The sequence below is a fragment of the Pelophylax lessonae genome (genome assembly GCF_965119305.1).
Source record: "Pelophylax lessonae genome assembly, chromosome: 1".
NCBI lineage: Eukaryota > Metazoa > Chordata > Amphibia > Anura > Ranidae > Pelophylax > Pelophylax lessonae.
The window spans coordinates 139,696,608-139,715,670 of NC_138768.1; the positions used below are offsets into that span (position 1 = coordinate 139,696,608).

The 19,063-nt window shown below is 41.2% G+C and overlaps 1 protein-coding gene across 1 annotated transcript in view; it reads right to left on the reverse strand.

The window, feature by feature from the left end:
• BDP1 (BDP1 general transcription factor IIIB subunit) overlaps nucleotides 1–19,063 on the reverse strand; it is a 219,527-nt gene that overhangs the window by 54,830 nt on the left and 145,634 nt on the right. Inside the window, exons 27-34 of the mRNA XM_082243266.1 lie at nucleotides 17,015–17,136; nucleotides 14,182–14,320; nucleotides 12,986–13,077; nucleotides 9,110–9,266; nucleotides 8,134–8,330; nucleotides 6,723–7,065; nucleotides 5,865–5,957; nucleotides 4,657–4,690 (exon numbers count right to left, since the gene is read on the reverse strand). Coding sequence (XP_082099392.1) covers nucleotides 4,657–4,690; nucleotides 5,865–5,957; nucleotides 6,723–7,065; nucleotides 8,134–8,330; nucleotides 9,110–9,266; nucleotides 12,986–13,077; nucleotides 14,182–14,320; nucleotides 17,015–17,136 — 1,177 coding nt within the window. The remainder of the gene's footprint in view (nucleotides 1–4,656; nucleotides 4,691–5,864; nucleotides 5,958–6,722; nucleotides 7,066–8,133; nucleotides 8,331–9,109; nucleotides 9,267–12,985; nucleotides 13,078–14,181; nucleotides 14,321–17,014; nucleotides 17,137–19,063) is intronic.

The following is a 19,063-nucleotide window of genomic DNA, read 5'->3' on the forward strand; positions in this document are numbered from 1 at the left end:
GAAATAGTGTTATGAGTGCTGCCAGCATTGCTGCAGAGGTTGAAGGGGTGGGGGGTCAGCCTGTCAGTGCTAAGACCATACACCGCACACTGCATCAAATTGGTCTGCATGGCTGTCGTCCCAGAAGGAAGCCTCTTCTAAAGATGATGCACAAGAAAACCCGCAAACAGTTTGCTGAAGACAAGCAGACCAAGGACCTGGATTACTGGAACCATATCCTCTGGTCTGATGAGACCAAGATAAACTTATTTGGTCCAGATGGTGTCAAGCATGTGTCGCGGCAACCAGGTGAGGAGTACAAAGACAAGTGTGTCTTGCCTACAGTCAAGCATGGTGGTGGGAGTGTCATGGTCTGGGGCTGCATTAGTGCTGCTGGCACTGGGGAGCTACAGTTCATTGAGGGAGCCATGAATGCCAACATGTACTGTGACATACTGAAGCAGAGCATGATCCCCTCCCTTCGGAGACTGGGCCGCAGAGCAGTATTCCAACATGATAACAACCCCAAATACATCTCCAAGATGATCACTGCCTTGCTAAAGAAGCTGAGGGTAAAGGTGAAGGACTGGCCAAACATGTCTCCAGACCTAAACCTTATTGAGCATCTGTGGGGCATCCTCAAACAGATGGTGGAGGAGCGCAAGGTCTCTAACATCCACCAGCTCTGTGATGTCGTCATGAAGGAGTGGAAGAGGACTCCAGTGGCAACCTGTGAAGCTCTGGTGAACTCCATGTCCAAGAGGGTTAGGGCAGTGCTGGAAAATAATGGTGGCCACACAAAATATTGACACTTTGGGCCCTATTTGGACATTGCCACTTAGGGGCGTATTAACTTTTGTTGCCAGCGGTTTAGATATGGCTATGTGTTGAGTTTTTTTGAGGGGACAGCAAATTTACACTGTTATACAAGCTGTACACTCACTACTTTACATTGTAGCAAAGTGTCATTTCTTCAGTGTTGTCACATGAAAATGTATAATAAAATAATCATGAAATACCTTGAAAAATGTTCTAACAAGGTGAAGAAAAGCCAAAGGTTTATGGAATAGGATACAATATGGTGAAAACTTCTCCCTTAGGAGTACTTAAAGTGATTGTAAATTACCAGCTTGTGAAAGAACCCATTCAGTTTAAAATAGAAATAAAAGGCAAAACATTTTTGTATAGATATAAAAATACATTATCAATACCTTTCCCCCTGTTTTTTTTTTATAAGTGATCACATTCCCTTTGTTCTAAGCTGCATAAGAGCTGGGGGAGGAGAAGCAGCAGTACACTGATCTTGCTAGTGAAAGGCTGCGATGTGGGGGCGTGTCAGGACAAGTCTGATTATTGGAGGGGAGCACACTGAGTTCCCAGCACAGCTTGAGAACTGACCAGTGTGGTCTCCTGCTTAGTGTGGTCTGTTTTTAATAGGAAAGCAAAGGGACTGGCAGGAACACCAGGGATTTCACATAAAGAAAGCAATACAAAGGAGAACAGGACACAAAAGACAATGGTACAGCAGGCACGTATCAGGAATACAAAGTTTAAGTGTAACAAACACTTTAAGGCCAAATTCTTGTCAAGTTCCAATTGTAAAAAGGCTGGAATGCAAGGTACAGAGTATGAATGACAAACAGAAATCAGAGCGATAGCTGGTTAAAAGACTGGACATGCAAGAGTAAAGAGGGCCTTTAATGTCTTACATTCTCTGTCTGCAGAATTCCTAAATGAAAGAACATCTTATTTAGTGATAGTAAGATATAATTTAGGACTCAAAGTGCAGGGTTCACTACAGGAGCAGTCTTTTTTTTTTTTTTTTTATACTGGATATAGCTCGGCAAGGATCCCTAAAGGAGTCAATGGTCATAAATTTCCAATTTTATTTGGGCATGAAGGGGGAATGTCTTTTTAAACTCTTACACCTAGAGGGGTATGGCGAGACCGTAGAGAATCAATCAAGTGCGACCATGCCAAGGCTTTTGCATACAGCGGAAGAGAGCATGTCTACATTGACAAGCATATTGCCTGAAGCCATAGTGTCAGGTGTTTAGGAGCCTGGGACTAAGAAATCTTCTGCTGCCTCCACTAGCACTGTCTCTGTCCTCTTCATTCTCCTCTGTTTCTATACCCCTTTTAGAGCAGGCAGATCCCCCACTTATGACAGGTAGAGAAGGTGGGGATGAAGAAGAAGTGTAGCTCTTTTGAGCTCTGGACAGTGATGGCTGTAACAGCCTGTTAGGGCTGATAGTTGTCCGAGAAGGTCTGACATAGCTGCAGAGAAATCTGCATTGGTCAGACAGGCCGCTTGTTGTGTGCCTGAGACGGGGCTAGAATCAGGAGCAGAGTCTGGTAATAATATAGGGTCCAATGCAAGGGAAACATTGTCACTCTGAGCAGTTTGAGTGTTTTTCAACACTTTGTCAGAGTGAGTTTTTGCAGTGGTTCCCAAAACTCAATAAGTAGGGTGCGGAAATGGGATAAACCTGTCCGAAGAAGAAAACACAGCAACCCAAGTGTTGACCACCCTGTGGCGAAGTCCTCGTGGCAAAAGGGTGGAAGGAACTACTGAGTACTTTATAAGGGCTCTAAGTTGGAGTAGTGGTAATAGCTTAAGCAGTGGTGTAATGTAACACCTAGTCATCCACCTGGGACCAAGCTCTGAATAGTGGAATCTTTACCACCAAGATTGAATATTTTAAAAACACCCAATTAATAAATAAACTTACAAACACCTGACTTCCTGAGTTTTACGTAGAAACAGTAACAATTAGGGGGCACTTAAAGTAGTTGTAAAGGCAGGTTTTTTAGCTAAATGCATTCTATGCATTAAGATAAAAAGACTTCTGTGTGCAGCAGCCCCCCTAATACTTACCTGAGCCCCATCTAAAGCCAGCGATGTTGCAGGAGTGTCTCGGCTGCCCGAGTGTCTCGACTCCCCTCCTCATTGGAGGAGACAGCAGCGCCACTGGCTCCCGCTGCTGTCAAAGCCAGTCATCCAATAAGGAGAGAAAAGGGAAGGGGCCGGGCTGCAGCTCCATATCTGAATGGACACAGGGAGCTGTGGCTAGGTTCAGGTGCCCCACAGCAAGCTGCTTGCTGTGGGGGCACTCAACAGGAGGAAGGGGCCAGGAGCCCCGAAGAGGGACCCGATAAGAAGAGGACCTAGGGTGCTCTGTGCAAAACCACTACACAGAGCAGGTAAGTATAACATGTTTATTATTTTTAAAGGAAAAAAAAAAAAAAAACAAGACTTTGGTATCACTTTAGTTAAGCGTAGTGCAAGTAATGGATCTATAGATTCTCATTTGCATACTTGCTGTAAAGCTACAGTACTGATTGATGGTCTGATAAAAGGACAAACCGATCTGACCTTTCCACATCGCTGGCCCCTTTATGGGTCCATATGGGAACCATAGAAATGGACCATGACCCTGGCCCTGTATAGCACTCTGCAGCCAACTACACTCGCACTTCGTGCCAAGGTAAGTGCCAAGGTAAGCGCCAAGGCAGGATCCAGTGTCCAAAGTAACATAGCATGGGGTTAGGGCATGGTTCACATGGTATTACCAATGTTACACCGATATCAGATGCACTGCTTCTATGGTCAAAGTAAAAGGCAGTGACCAGTAGACTAAAGAATCATAATTAAAATAAAATAAAGACTACTAATTAAGCACAGAAAACTTCTCCATACAAGAGGTCCATCATCTAAAGCAGTGTTTCTCAACCTTTTTTCAGTCAAGGCACCCTTTAAAATCATGAGCAATCTAGAGGCACCCTTTAAAATTATAGACAGCCTCGAGACTAAAAAGTAAAAAACTATTCTAATAGTTTTACATAATGCAACATCATCCACACACGTAGGACACCCAACATTAGAGGTGATTTAAGCTTCAAAATCAAATACACTTTTGCACACTGGTACTGACTAGTATTCCGGTGTTTCTCGTCTTCCTCAGGTTTTCTACATCACTCAGCAAATGTGACCCCAGTAATGACGGAAAGGGGCAGGGGAGAATCAAACAAGGATTCTGTGCAGATGACATCCTCCTTACCAAGTGATGATGTTATTGGTCGTAAGAATGCCAGCGGCTAGAAGGTTGTAATGGTGCACAATAAAAACCTGTGGCTTTGTGTAACTAAAAGGCAGGCTTGATCCACCTTCTGGCTCGTATATGACTTTTGGGCAATTTTTAGGCATATTGCCAAGGCACCCCTAAAGAAACCTTAAGGCACCATGGTTGAAAAAGGCTGATATAAAGACACTAGCAAAAAACTGAAGACTCACGTAGTGGGATGAGGTTCTAGGAGTATACCTAGGGGACATGCCCAACAATGTTTTGCCACTGTTCAATCACCTAAAAAAGGTAGCAGCCTATAACTGAGGGCCTATGAATAATCAGCCTGTGTCCTGTATTTGTACAATCAAGTTCACAAAAACTGCTTTGATTGCAAGTCTCTTATCCCCAGCCTGCGCAATCCAATCAAAAACAAAATCAAACATTTTAATTGCACTCCAAAAGAACTCTGTATACATTTTTTGAGGATGAAAGTCACATCCACCCCTTGATCTCCTCCCTTTCATCACATTTAATCAGTTGTTTTCCAGTGCGTGGTAAAATAATATTTCTTTAAAATGAAAAGGAATTTTGAGCTATCATTTGATTTTACCTTTATTACCAGGGTCTGCCTGTGACACTGAGACCTATCAAAAAAAAAAAAAAAGAAGAGCATAGGTAAAATATATTTAGGAGGAACTTCATTATTTAGCAGGCTGCATGTTAAAATGTAGTTCATTGCAATACTAATATAAATACTGTTAATTAGGCCTGCACGATAATGAAAAAAAAATAAAATATTGCGATATTGAGGGATTCAGTGCACACTGCAGCCTTGTACCATATACATTACAGGGTTAATGTTACTGTAGGGTAGGGAAGTAGTGCAGCCTTCTGATTGTACAAGGGACACCTGGGACAGCCAGGGTTAATGTTACTGTAGGGATGGGATGAGTTTTGCAGCAGCCCTTCTTCTGATTGTATATATAGTACTGCACTGGGAGTCTGGGACAGCCAGGTTTAATGTTACTGACACTGTAGGGAAGGATGCTGGGAATGGATGATATTGGAAATCATGAAGTATTGCAGCAGGGCATGCAGGCAGCAGCACAGCCTTCTGATTGTAATTGCAGATACAGGGCACTGAGGGCAGGCCAGGGTTAATAATCTATACTGATACTCTCTCAGTGACAGTGAGTGTGGAATTGTGTGGAATTATTCACAGTCTCTCACTCTCGGGAGTAGGGACTCACAGTGGTGGTAGGAGGACTAGGAGCCGGTAGAAGAACACAGCCGCATACAGTGACTCACTCCACTTCCATGCACTGCAGCCCACACGTTCAGTCTCCGCCCTGCAGCTCGTTTTCTCAATGGCACAGCGAGCCAATCACGCCGTGAGTAGCGGCAGGCATGCATGATTGGTTAGCTGTGCAGCTGCTCACGGCGCGCTGCTCACCGCTGAAGTGTGGGACGGATGTAATCACTGTGAGTCCTCCTCCTCCCCCCGCCGAGTCCTCTCTGCCTGCCTCTGCTAAATATCGTGTCTTCGGCGATATGAATATCGCCCACGCCCGCAGAACGATAGTCGATATCATATCGACTATCATTCAGCCCTACAGTTAATGGATCATGTAATGAAAACATATAAAGAGGAAAAAGCCATTATAATATAAATCAGAAATAGGTATATTTAGATATTGGAGTGTCCTCATTTTAGCAATGAGAAAGTGACTGCCTGAATAAGCTTGGCTAATCTGGGTCCTGAATGGTTATGGTATCTGAAGATTTCAAGATGCAATGTAAAAAAAACAAAAAACTTACATGTTGGGACACATCCTGTAGTGTTAGACATGGAGATCTTAGGTTTTGAGCAGTGTTGATTGGAACACCTAAATCTTCCACTGGTATTTCAAACTGTACAAAACATATAGAAAGAATTATCATCAAGTTCAGTCAAAGGAGTATTAAAAAGAACAAAAAAAATAAATAAAAAAAAAAAAACAACAAAAAACACGTCTCCACCTTTCAGAAAAGATGCTGAAGAAAAGGTCAGTAATAATAATCCACCTTCAATTTGGCTATCCATCTACTTTGTTATGCCCATTATATCCAAAGTAATCATCTTTTCTCCTAGGTTTCCAGTCCTATCTACAGTAAGCAGACATTATTACAGGGATCCTCCTCTCGTGTAGTTTACATTATGAATAACACAGCAGGACTGAGATGCCACATGAGGCAGTAGACGCTACAGTGGTGTCAGATACACCAAATGAGAAAATGTTTCCAGCAGCGTTTCCGAAATACTGCTGCTGGATGCTGTTCACCCCTCTGGCATCTTTTCATAATTGAAATTGATAAATGCACCAATCCATGTGTCTATACAGTTCCCCAATGGCAAGGAGGAACAGGTGAACATTTCCTAATCAGCAAAATGGCCACCTGAGGCTGCAGAAGCATAATAGAATAAAAAAATTAAATAAAAGATTATTTTGTTGACTTACAAAATCAGACTTATTTGCAACGTACACAAGGTTGAAATTCTCCTTTACACCAAAAGGAGAAGCTGATGGTTTAACTGATTTCAGTAAATACCTCAGACTGACTCTTACTATACCACACAAAACATAGAAATATAAGCAGCAAAACGCCCTTGCCCAAGATAAAAAATAAAGGCTTTACCTCTTCCACAGTCTCTTCAATCTCAGCAGGAATAGGTTTTGGTGATCTCAGGCTGAAGGGGACAAAGACTGGAGCCTGATTCAGCTTATCAGGAGCAACATCATAGTCCTCATCTTCACCCTCATATTCTAATTCATCATCATCGTCATCTTCATCTTGCTTCATAGCTCTGATCTTCACTAGAGTTGTCTTCCCTTTACTGGACTTTGGCTTGGCCACTGTACTTTTGACAGATTTAATATTTCTAGAGGTCTTCTTCTCTGGGCGTTCAGTTACATTTTCAGATGGTTTGGTCAGCACAGGAGGTGTTGTGGATACCGGTCTTTTCAGCAGTCGGCCAAATCTCATTAAAAATAATTCACCGAGTTATTTGTACATACAAAGTTGTGAGGAAGTTTGAAAACATTAAAGAGAAATTCTAAAAGTTTTGGATCAATTTTTTTTTTTTATGTTTGTTTTTGAAGCATTTATAGTAGTTTTATACGTATGTGTTTAAAAATAAATATTTCATACATGATGAAAGGGATACTTAAGAACTACACATTACCAAAAGATTATCCAACTTGAAGCTCCCTTTGTCTAAATGAAACTTTGTACAGCGTTTCTGAGAAGGGATGAATCCTTGGAATGACTTACTAACTTCTGTGTGTAAATGTCAGGCTTGAGCTATTGGGGTCTGTAAAAAAGGCTTATTTCAAAGGAATCTGTAAATATGTAAAATAAGACTAAAGCCTCAACATAAGAATGCAATTGAATATAAAAATATTCAATAGTTTACATTTACCTGGCTACAAATGCCTCCACCGCCTATGATTGGCTGTCGGCTTTGCTAGCTTCCCAGGATAGCTCAGACAGGTTGAGGCTTTTGTCCGAACACAACTGAACTCCTCCCTAATTAGAACATCCCAAAATGTCAACTTTAAATGGTTTTGTATAAAGGAATGGGACAAAACACCTAACCTTAGTGTAGGTTTGAAAAGCAAAAACAAAAACGTGAGATTCTACACTCTACACTGTAAAATCCTTTTAGTTGAGGCAATTGAGGAACACAGGCATGCTTTATACTACCGTCTACAAAAGAACTGGACATTGGCAAACAGAAAAACTGTAGGCTGTTCCAAAATATCTGCCTGCTACTCCCACAACCCCTAAGTTCTGCAATAAAGCTGTACTGAGATTATGGCCATAAACACTATATTCCATAGTTGTTGCCACATATATAACATAATTATATCCTGCCAAAATAACTAGCTAGATTTGGCCTTGCTTAAACTGAATAGGCATATGCAGCTTTCTGGTATTCAACATATATTTGAGTACAGTTTGAGATGCTTCACCATCAACATCACAGTTTCTAAACCGCATTTCACAAAAAAATGTACTTTTGATGCAAACAGTATATTGGATTTACCTTGAATGTTGCTTATTGTCTTCCAGCATATCATTAGACTGACTGCTATCTGGAAGGGCACTGGTTGAGGGGACTTGATCTAATGCAGAATCGGATGAATTTTGAGACGAGTCAGGAATACAGCTTCTCTTGGGGGACACTTCAGGAAAACACTCAGAGGCTTTTCTCTTGCTGGACAATACCTCCAAATCTGTATCCTTACACAATAAAATATTTATAAAAAAAGTTAAGTGTCAGTGTTTTAAGTAGAAGGTGATATGATATTATTTCCATTCCATCTCCTGCCAAAACAAAACCAAAAAATTGCTTGCAGGCAGGATCTTCATTACAAAAGAGACATGCCTTGTCTCCCATGCAATAAAACAAATATACCTGCATGTTCCCAATTGTCTTTGGAATAACTGAGCTGTGCATGTGCTGCTGAGAGTACATTCACAGCACACCTCAGTGATGGAATGGATGAATTCCCATATACATATGTGGGACTTCTGCTACCCTGGCTGGTCCTATCAAGGTGGCCGACGAACCTGAACCTGGAAGAACACTGGAACCTGGAAGATGGAACACTGGAAAGGGGAGTTTATTCCTCTAACTGCATCCTGAACCACTGGCCCAGATGTGGAATGCTGGGCTCTCTCATTTAAATAAAACTTTGGCTGTCATTAGTAAATCACTCCATATATCCAAATTGATAGTGTGCAGGACCACCCATTTAAAATTGTAAGCCCTCTATTGTATTCTCCATACATTGCATCAAAACATGTCATTCATAGGCAGAGTTACTTTTTAATTATATACGTTTCAAACCGATTACATTTAAGCATTTTAATATTTATGTGACAATAATATATCATCATTGCTAAAATTTACGGTGGGTTTTATTTTCTGCTGAAAAGCACAGGGTTATGGGTAATAGGTTAACCATGCTATGTGAAACAAATAGTAAAAGAGCACAGGAGCAACTATGTGTACTTACTGTAGAAGTTCCCTCTTCATTGACTGTCTGGCTTTGCAGTGCACTCGGCCCCTTGTTAGATGGCTTTCCATGGCTTAGTACTGGTCTTACAAGCCTGCTACGTCTCAGCTGTGCTGGTTTTATAGTTGTAGGTTGCGTGGAATCCACTCTTTTACCACTATATTTAACAGATAGACAACAGATGAAAAACGATTACATACTTGTAAAGCAGAGGATAAAGGAAAATAAATGGAAGTTTGTACTCTGGTTTTTTAATAAATAAAAACTAATTACATTCTGCACTTGTTTCTGTTATTCAAAAGGACACCTGCTATTTTTTTCACCAAGGCCCCTTTCACACTAGCGGACGGTTCAGACCTGCCTGTCAGTTTTTCAGGAGGGATCTGAACGGATGCCCCATGCATCTGTATGGGGCAGCGGATGTCAGTGGAGATATCTCCACTGACATCCGATCCAATCCTGTCCATCAAATCCGGACAGATGGAAACCCTATTTTCCATCTGTCTTGCGGATCAGATCAGATGTGAACGGACAGGCGGTCCATTCTCATCCAATTCCCCCATAGAGGACAGCGGGGATCTGACACCTCTGTCTCTGCACACAGAGTGGAGACGGAGCTGTCATCCGCCTGCTCAGCAGGGATCGGCGGATCGATCCCCCACTGAGCAGAGCGGCTCCGTCGATGGAACGGAGCCGTGTGAAAGGGGCCTAATACATATCATTTTTTTGAAACTAAAGAGCTTTCAGAATTCTCTAGAATTGGAGGTGAACATAGTGCTGTAAAACACATTTACCTCTGTGAGATCATCCAATGGCTGTTTTCTATAAAATCCGGCTTCCACAAATTGTTTATGGTGCAAGCCTGCTTCTACTAACTGAATTGCTCTCTGCAGCATGTAATTAGTCTGTCCCATAGAAGTCTGCGCAAAGAGACACTCAGGAAGCAGAAATTTGCTGACACTGAATAAGCTGCATGAAGAATAATCTTATATGACACAGGTTCTGGCCACGGTTTAAGAATAATTCTTCATTTAAGAACATCTCATGGTTCAGTAAGGAATACAGTAAAACCTTGGATTGAGAGTAACTTGGTCAAAGAGTATTTTGCAAGACAAGCTAATTTTTTTTTATAAATTGTGACTTGATAAATGAGCAATGTCTCGGTTTACAAGTAGCGTCACGTCACAAATGAGTAAAAAAGAGAAGAGAGGCGCCTCTAAGTGTAGCAATATGGTTACATTTAATAAAGGTTCACATGGTTGATGATTAAAACAGGAACATCTAAGTATGCCGACATCCGGGGTAAAGCTGTCCACATAGACAGTCCTCCTCACCACCATCAATGTCATCCCTTCCATGATGCCCTGCACGAGCGCTTCATGCCTCCGTTTCAGATCACTTTACTGCAGGGTAGTCTTCCCGAGCATGACTGCAGACTGACAGCGGTGAGAGCTGGTGGTGAGGAAGATTGTCTATGTGGACAGCTTTACCCCGGATGCCTGCATTCTTTGATGTACCTGTTTTAATCATCAACCATGTGAGTTGCTAAATATTGTATCTTCATTAAATGTAATCATATTGCTACACTTAAAGGCGCCTCTTTTCTTTTTTTATGCTCTGTAGCTCCTGCTGGATTTTGCTTCTAATTCCCTTGTGGAGGCTTCCATTTGTGGATGGACATTTTATGGTTACACATCTGCTGTAATATTTTTATATGGACTTTAAACTGAAGGACTTATAATTGGTTGTGGAACTAATTATCTGAATTTCCATTATTTCCTTAGGAGAAATGCTCTTTGATATAAGAGTGCTTTGGATCACAAGCATGATTCTGGAATCCAAGGTTTTACTGTACCTCCAAAGCCAGGTTGGGATCCTTGGCTTGGTCCTTCCGATTTGCTTTCTGGAAAACTACATGGTTCAAACATTGTGCAGAGGGAAGGATGTGGTACAGATTAACTACATCTAGCTGAGGCTAGGTTTCATATCCAGTTAGTGCATTTGTATTATATAGATCCAGACTTATTCCTTGGCTAAAAGGCAGAAGTGGCAATGGATATCTGCCATAGGCTCTAGACTCCAGATCGACTCTGAAAGGGTTTTTCTTTTTTTTTTGCGTCAATTTTAATGACAGATGTAAGGGAAACCAACATCTAAATTCAATATTTTAGATGCACTTCAACTTTTTTCCAGACAGGTATGGGCAGGTGTTATTTCTGATCTCATTCTGCATCTGAGTAAGTATAGACAAGAGTTACTTCATACTGGAACTTCAGACAAACAGCTAAATAGATGTACCGTATATACTCGAGTATAAGCCAACTTTTTCAGCACACTTTTTGTGCTGAAAAAGCGCCCCCTCGGCTTATACTCGAGCGAGCAAAAAAAATGAAAGTGGAGAAATGCCAGGAACGATCAGGAATGACCGGGAATAACTGTGTATCTCAGCCCCGACCCTCCCGCCCCGCATCCGCAGCCGTTAATATGGTAATACTGTATGCTGGAATAACATGACCCGCCGCTTGACTCTTCTGTAGCAGAGGAGCGGAGGAGACAGTCAGCGGAGAGTCAGTGGATGAGCTGCGCCCACATGTCACACCGTGGGAGGAGCCAGTGCTGGTAGCCACGCTGCTGAAGAAGAAGTGAAGAAGCTGCCCGGGCCGGGAGCGGGAGACACTGAGGGAACCGTTACCCACACCTGCAACCATCTGCAGATCAGCACCCCAAGGTTCCTCTATAATCATATTTAATAGTTTATTTTACAGTATATATTTTTATTTATTACTTATGGTTGACCTAGGTTGGAGGTGTAGGCCTAATGTGAGTTGAGGGGGGGGGGGGTTGGAGGTGAAGGCCTAATGCAGGTTGAGAGGAGGGGGGGGGGAAGTGGAGGTGAGGTGAAGGCCTAATGTGGGTGGGGGGGGGGGGGGGGGTTGAAGGTGGAGGTGTAATGTATGTGCTGTAATGACATTAATTAATGCCTCAATTAATGTATGTCATTTTATTGGTATCTATTTTTATTTTTAAAATTTACCAGTAGCTGCTGCATTTCCCACCCTAGGCTTATACTCGAGTCAATCATTGTTCCCATTTTTTTGTGGTAAAATTAGGGGCCTCGGCTTATATTCGGGTCGGCTTATACTCGAGTATATACGGTAAACTGTTTTTTCTATCTAATCATTTATTTTACTACATGAGATGTGAAGTACATTTAAACCAGGTAAAGACTAACCAAATGGACGTCACTTCCAGTGATTGTTTACACCTGAACTGCAACTCCTTTCTGTCCTACCTGTACAGTAGAGTGACACAGAAGTCTATGGAATTGGTCTATCAAATAGTTCCATTTATAGCGGCTTACTTACAGTGAGAGAAAAAAGTATTTGATCCCCTGCTGATTTTGTACATTTGCCCACTGACAAAGCAATGATCAGTCTATGATTTTAATAGTAGGTTTATTTTAACAGTGGGAGACAGAATGACAACAAATATATCCAGAAAAACACATTTCAAAAAAGTTATAAATTAATTTGCATTTTAAAGATTAAAATAAGAATTTGATCCCCTGTTAATCAAGAATTTATTATTGGTTGCACATGATTGGATGATAGAAATTAGCAGAGCTTTTCCTCATTTCAGCGCTTCCCCTTAGATCTACATGACTGCACTTGCAGTACACTTGAAGTGAACAGACTATTTGCCTTTACTAAATCAATCCCATAGTTAGGTCTTAAAGGATCAAAGTCAAAATTCCATGCACTATTTTTCTTACCTCCAACATAAATACTTAAAATGCTGGATTTAGTTTGGCACAGTTGATCATTCTTTATTTGTTAGAAAATGTATGTATTTTTTAAAAGTATTAGGCCAGCTTACCTTGCAGTATCATTAGTGAAGGCTAAACCTGATCCCTCTTTATTTTCAAGATGTTCTGTTTTTTTGCTGGGAGAATCACCGCTGACTTTTTTCTATAAAGGGAAGAAACCAGCAAGGGGCAAAATGAGCTTAAAGTTATTGTAAAGACAGAAGGTTTTTTTTCTTCTTATGCATTAAGATAAAAAGCCTTCTGTGTGCCACAGCCTCCTCAGCCCCCTCCCCCAATACTTACCTGAGCCCATCTCGATCCAGCAATGTTGCAGGACAGACTCGGCTGCGCAGGACTCTCCTCCCAATAGGCTCCCGCCGCGGTCATTTAAATTCTGTGAGCCAATGAGGAGATAGGGGGCGGGCCTAGCCAAGGCTCTGTCTCTGAATGGAGCTACAGCTAGGCTTGGGTGCCCCCATAGCAAGCTGCTCGCTATGCGGGCACTCGTCAGGAGGGAGGAGCCAGGGGAGCCAAAGAGGGACTGGAGAAGAGGACGATCTGAGCTGCTCGGTGCAAAACCAACTGCGCAGAGCAGGTAAGTATAACATGTTTTTTTTTGCTTAAAAAAAAAAATCACAAAAACTTTAGTACAGAGTTACCAAATTTACTGACCAATTGTAAAAAGCAGTGACTTTTACAGTTGTCCACAAATATCAAGGACTGATAATTCGTCATGCTGTGTTGACTTTTGTAAGTCTAAACCAAGCAAATTACTTGTTATGTGTATTGTCAGTGTCTCCATATTGTGTTTATATCGATTATCCTAGTTTTAATAGGAGTTTTGTCATTTTTCAGGTTGTCAGTAAAAAATGTGCTACACCAGTAAATTTTCCATGTTTTGTCAGTAAAAAAATGCCGCGGGAGGTTGGCACTCCTGCTTTAGTATCACTTTAACATTGGCTAGAGATCAGAGCATAACTTTTACTCTTCGCCGGCAGCAGCGTGGATTCCGAATGGTTTTCATAGGCAACAGTAGTTGAAATGTACCTTGCACATTTTACACAAAAGATATACTGTACAGGAGGGCTGTACTCCACTTTCCCCCAAAACCAGAAGGTCTGAAGTTACACATGGCTATACATACTTGGAAGGTAAAGGGAGAGTTACACGTTCAAAATAAGAAATAGCGTTTTAGGGGGGGAAAAAAACTTACTGAATATGGCCATGGGTAAAATATTCAGGAAGCATATCGACATTTGTCACCTACTTGTTCTGAAGCAAAAGCTCCTGACTCTTTCCTCACAGCAGCTCGTCCCAGGTTGGGCTTTGGTTTCTGAAATCTGTTTCGAAGAGGCTTTACAGAAGGCTCTTTAACTTGCTCTCCAGTACATGACGATTGTTCAAGCCTATATAAGAGTATTTTTAAAAATGAGATGGAATACTGGTAGACTGATTTGAGTGAGGATATACTAGTTAATGCAAACTAGTTGGAATATTAACAATAAGTTTGAATGAAGCTTCATGCACACTGGATGTTTTTCTATCTCTTCTAGATGTCTTTCTTCCTGGCAGGGGCATGTTGGCAGAAGAAATGCTTGATGCTTGTAAAAGTGTGTAATGCATTTAGGCAAGTTTAGCCGTGTCAATCATTTGGGCATTTATTCATTTCATTGGCCAGAATGTTAAACTATCATGGCCATTGAAACAAACTAATACTTAAGCACTAAACACGCTTAGCATTGATACGCATTTAGAAGTGCCAAGGGCTTTTTCGGACAAAACTTTGCTGCTTCACTGGCAGTGTTTTTTTTCCTGCCTCTAAACTCTTCTAAAAGTCTGTGTGTGTATGGACATATTGGGTAAAATGAAGGGGCTTTTAGAGGCAGGGGGGACTTCCAGGCGCCCCTAGGAGCTGCTGAAAACATCCAGTGTGCATGGGGTTTAAAAGTGAAGATAGCCAAGAACTTGGAGCCTATTTAGAAACTTGCTGCATTTCTGCTCAGGTTTTATATGCTTTTTCCAATAACGCCTTCATCCAACATATGATAAAAGAAACTCTTCCATATTTTTATTTTGCATGAGCTTGCAAAATGACAGCTTTTCAATATTCAGAGTAAGCCATTTCTGAAATGGTATCTCTGCACCACTCTGCATTTTTGGTGTACTCTGTGCACGCATGTCCCAAGTAGCAAATGGTAACTTGCTGTGCTCCAAAAAAGCAGAAGAAAAATTATGGCTTAGGGCAACATAAGAATGGTATTTGGTAACTCAGCATAATACCAAGGGCAAAGGGGAAACTCCAGGACTAGGAGTTTGGTGTGACGCTGCTGGGAGCCAATCAAAACCCTCCAGGGTCAGAGCAGGACTGAATGCCTTAACTGCTCAGTGTAAAATACAGTAATCTGATTTCAAGGTAAAACCCAAAACAAAAAATTAGAAGACTGTCCAAGCTCCTAAACTAATGCCTCACAGGTTTGATTTTTCAGGTAAGTGTCCACCCCCCTCCCTTATAGATAATACTCATAACCCTGAGGTGGTCCTTACTGAAAATTTAAAGCAAATATGCAGCTTTTTGTACCCCACATGTCAAATGGCATGCTGCGCTTCTATTGTGTGCAAAAAAAAAAAAAAAAAACTATTTTGCCAGCACAACATAGGACAGAACTGAATCCACAGAATATCTGCCATATCAATTTGCGGTCTGCCATGTTTCAAAATTTGTCTACTCTCTGGCCACCAGTCAGAGCTTTTCTACACAAAGGTGTTCCATTCTGTCATCACTTCTGCGCAAGTTTGCCAGTTTGGTGTATGCAGTAAGCAACTTTTTAGTATTATCTACAGAAATCACAAAATACAGTTCAGCATTTTTAATGTACATACATACAAAATATGAAAACCAAGATATTTTGACATTCTTAATAATTAGGCCCTACTGTTGAGTGACAAGAAATACTATGTTAAATTCTTAACTTGCAATTTGCTTTAATGGCACAATAAATGGCCCCTGAACTGTCAACATTTCATAGCACATTTATACAAGCGCGTATATACACACAAGTACAACTACCAAACAAACATTTTACGGTCTTTGAAAAAAGGTGCACAATGTTGGGAATGGCGCTATCACTTAAAATATTCAATAATAAAAGTGTCTTTTGTGCGCATTAGTAAAATAAACTACATAAAAACATCCGTATTCGGTAAGGTGCATATAGTGCATACAGTGCATGTGCCCCTTTAAATACAAAGTTCTACGTGCTGGTTAAAAATTCAATAAACAATGCATGGGCTGTGTTTAGTGTACCATAACATATATCACATATGCATATAAAGTGCTGAGTGCTAATATAGCAGTAAACCACGTGGGTGATAAAGTGCTTTTTAGATAATGGATGTGGCGCCTGTGGATCCCCACAGATAGCGCCGCTGCTTACCGCACACGTAAGCCGTTCCTCGGTCACTAGAACACAAAAGAAGCCTCCATTGCGTAGTATATGGTAGTTGGGTTAAGAGCAAGTAGCATCCACTCACATTTAGGGAGTTCACTATCAGCATAGGTGTTCGCCGCGATGCTTCCGCGTTCCAACGGCTCAAACCACCGTTACCGGAAGTGACGTATTGACGTAACTAAATGTGAGTGGTAAGCAGCGGCGCTATCTGTGGGGATCCACAGGCGCCACATCCATTATCTAAAAAGCACTTTATCACCCACGTGGTTTACTGCTATATTAGCACTCAGCACTTTATATGCATATGTGATATATGTTATGGTACACTAAACACAGCCCATGCATTATTTATTGAATTTTTAACCAGCACGTAGAACTTTGTATTTAAAGGGGCACATGCACTGTATGCACCTTACCGAATATGGATGTTTTTATGCTGTTTATTTTACTAATGCGCACAAAACACACTTTTATTATTGAATATTTTAAGTGATAGCGCCATTTCCAACATTGTGCACCTTTTTTCATTTTAGTACCTCAGTGGTAGGTTGGAGGCAGCTTACATCACAATATTTAACCTAATTAAGGTACTGAAAACTCCATAGCGCTGGTAAAAACCCTATTTTCATTTTACTGTCTTTATCCACTTACTGCACAGAGGGCTCTACAGAACCGCCTTGGGCTTCTTCTGTGCCAAGCTGGATGTCGGTGCCTTCTGCTGGACAAGATTCATGAGACAAGTCCACATTCTGTTTGTCCCTACAAATGCCAGTCTTAATAAAAACATAAATAAATAAATTCAAATTAAATCTCTCTTTTCATTTTTCTGTTTCTGAGCAAAATTACAATCATCATAAGGTATAACATCCAGTAATAGTTTTAAAGCAAGTTTTTTTGCTGAAATGTTTGCCTATATAATTTAAAATCTTTATTTCCAATGTTCAGATCTTTTTAATGATAAAAGTTATTGCTCTGCAAAATATTACAGAATAGCTGCCTCGAACATCAAAAGCACAGACTTCCCATAGAGGGAAAGAACATAAAATGTCACATACATTTGGTTTATGGAATGGTGGTGGCTCAAGCAAAGAAAAAATGTCCAGGACTGGAGAGAGAAAAACTACATATAAACAATTCCAAATCTGAATGATACTTGGGGGTTATTTACTAAAGGCAAATCCACTGTGCACTTCCAAGTGCAGTCATGTAGATCTGAGGGCAAGATCTGAAATGAGGAGAAGATCTGCTGATTTCTATCCTCCAATCATGTGCAAGCAAAAATGCTGTTTTTTTTTTATTTTACTTGCATGTCCCTCTCAAATCTACAGCGAATGCACTTACAAATGCACAGTGGAATTGCTTTTAGTAAATAAACCCCTTTGTTTTCATATTTGTTTAGATTATTGCACTTTTGAATACTTTATTTCATGCATTCAGTTATGAGTAAGTAATGTAAGTTCTATTAATGTACAGTTTGTCTAAAAGGACTTCAATAACAGTTTTTTTTTTTTAAAGTTTCTTTCAATGAGATATTTGTATATTGATCTGGCGCTTCCTTTTATCTTAGTCGAACAGTACAGGATACAGGTGGAATATTCGTAGACCCAAGGACATCACCAAGCAAAGAATTAGAAGGGTGGGCAACAACAAGGCAAACAGAACTGTGCCAATGGGACCGACAAAACAGGAAAAGGGGTCACCAACAGAGTGTAACTGAAATAACCTAGCGGCAAAAAGTCACATCTGCAAGGCATGGGCATCTACAGGGTAGAATCTGGAGTGAACTGAATTTCAGGTGGTGGCCTTGCAAAATTAAGCAACAAGCATGCAATAACATTTACATGTAACAGGATTTACATGGTACAGGAGATACTGCAACTTTTTGAATATAGGTTCTGATATTAGTAGACTTGGAGGAAGGGTGTCCATTAAGAGACCCTGTTGGCAGGACAAAGAGTCTTTGCATAGAGAGGCTGATGCTCTCAAATAGACTCGGACAGCCCTGACTACATCCAAACAATGGAAAGCAATTTCCTGGGGATGTTTGGGAGCTATGCCCAAGGAAGGTAGAACAAAGTCTCCACGAAGGAGGAAACCTGAGGAAACCACCTTTAAGCCCCAGCAGCCTAAAAAAAAATAAAAAATAAACGACAGACTGCTGTACCAACACAAGCAATGTTGGTGTGGCAATTTATCAAGGTGTGCCTTTGTATTCTGACAGGGGGCCTGCCCCCACCACAACAAAATGGTCATTAAACTGGCTTCTGTCGGTCAGGCAGTTGTACACATTGACCAAATTTCAGCCTGTTATTCGGCCCGTGTGTACTCAGTATTAGAGAGAAAGCAGGGTTTTGGACGCAAGACTACTTTGTCCCTGTGAAGGATTAGAAAAGGCTCCTTACAAGAGAGGGCTGCTAGTTTAAACACACCTATTAGACATGATAACCACCTCGAAAGCCACTTTGCAGGTGAGATCATCCAAAAGGAGTTCCCTAATGGGTTAAAAGGGTGGTTTCTGTAGAACAGAGGACCAGATTGAGATTCCCAAGGGGTTCTACAGCTTTGCAGGGTGCTGTAATAGGGGCTTGATCTGTTACGACATCTAGAATAAAGGAGAGAGGAGGAGAGAGAGAGTGGGGGGGGGGGGGGGAGGGGGAGAGAAGGCAAGAGAGAGAGAGGAGGGGAGAGAGAGAAGGCGAG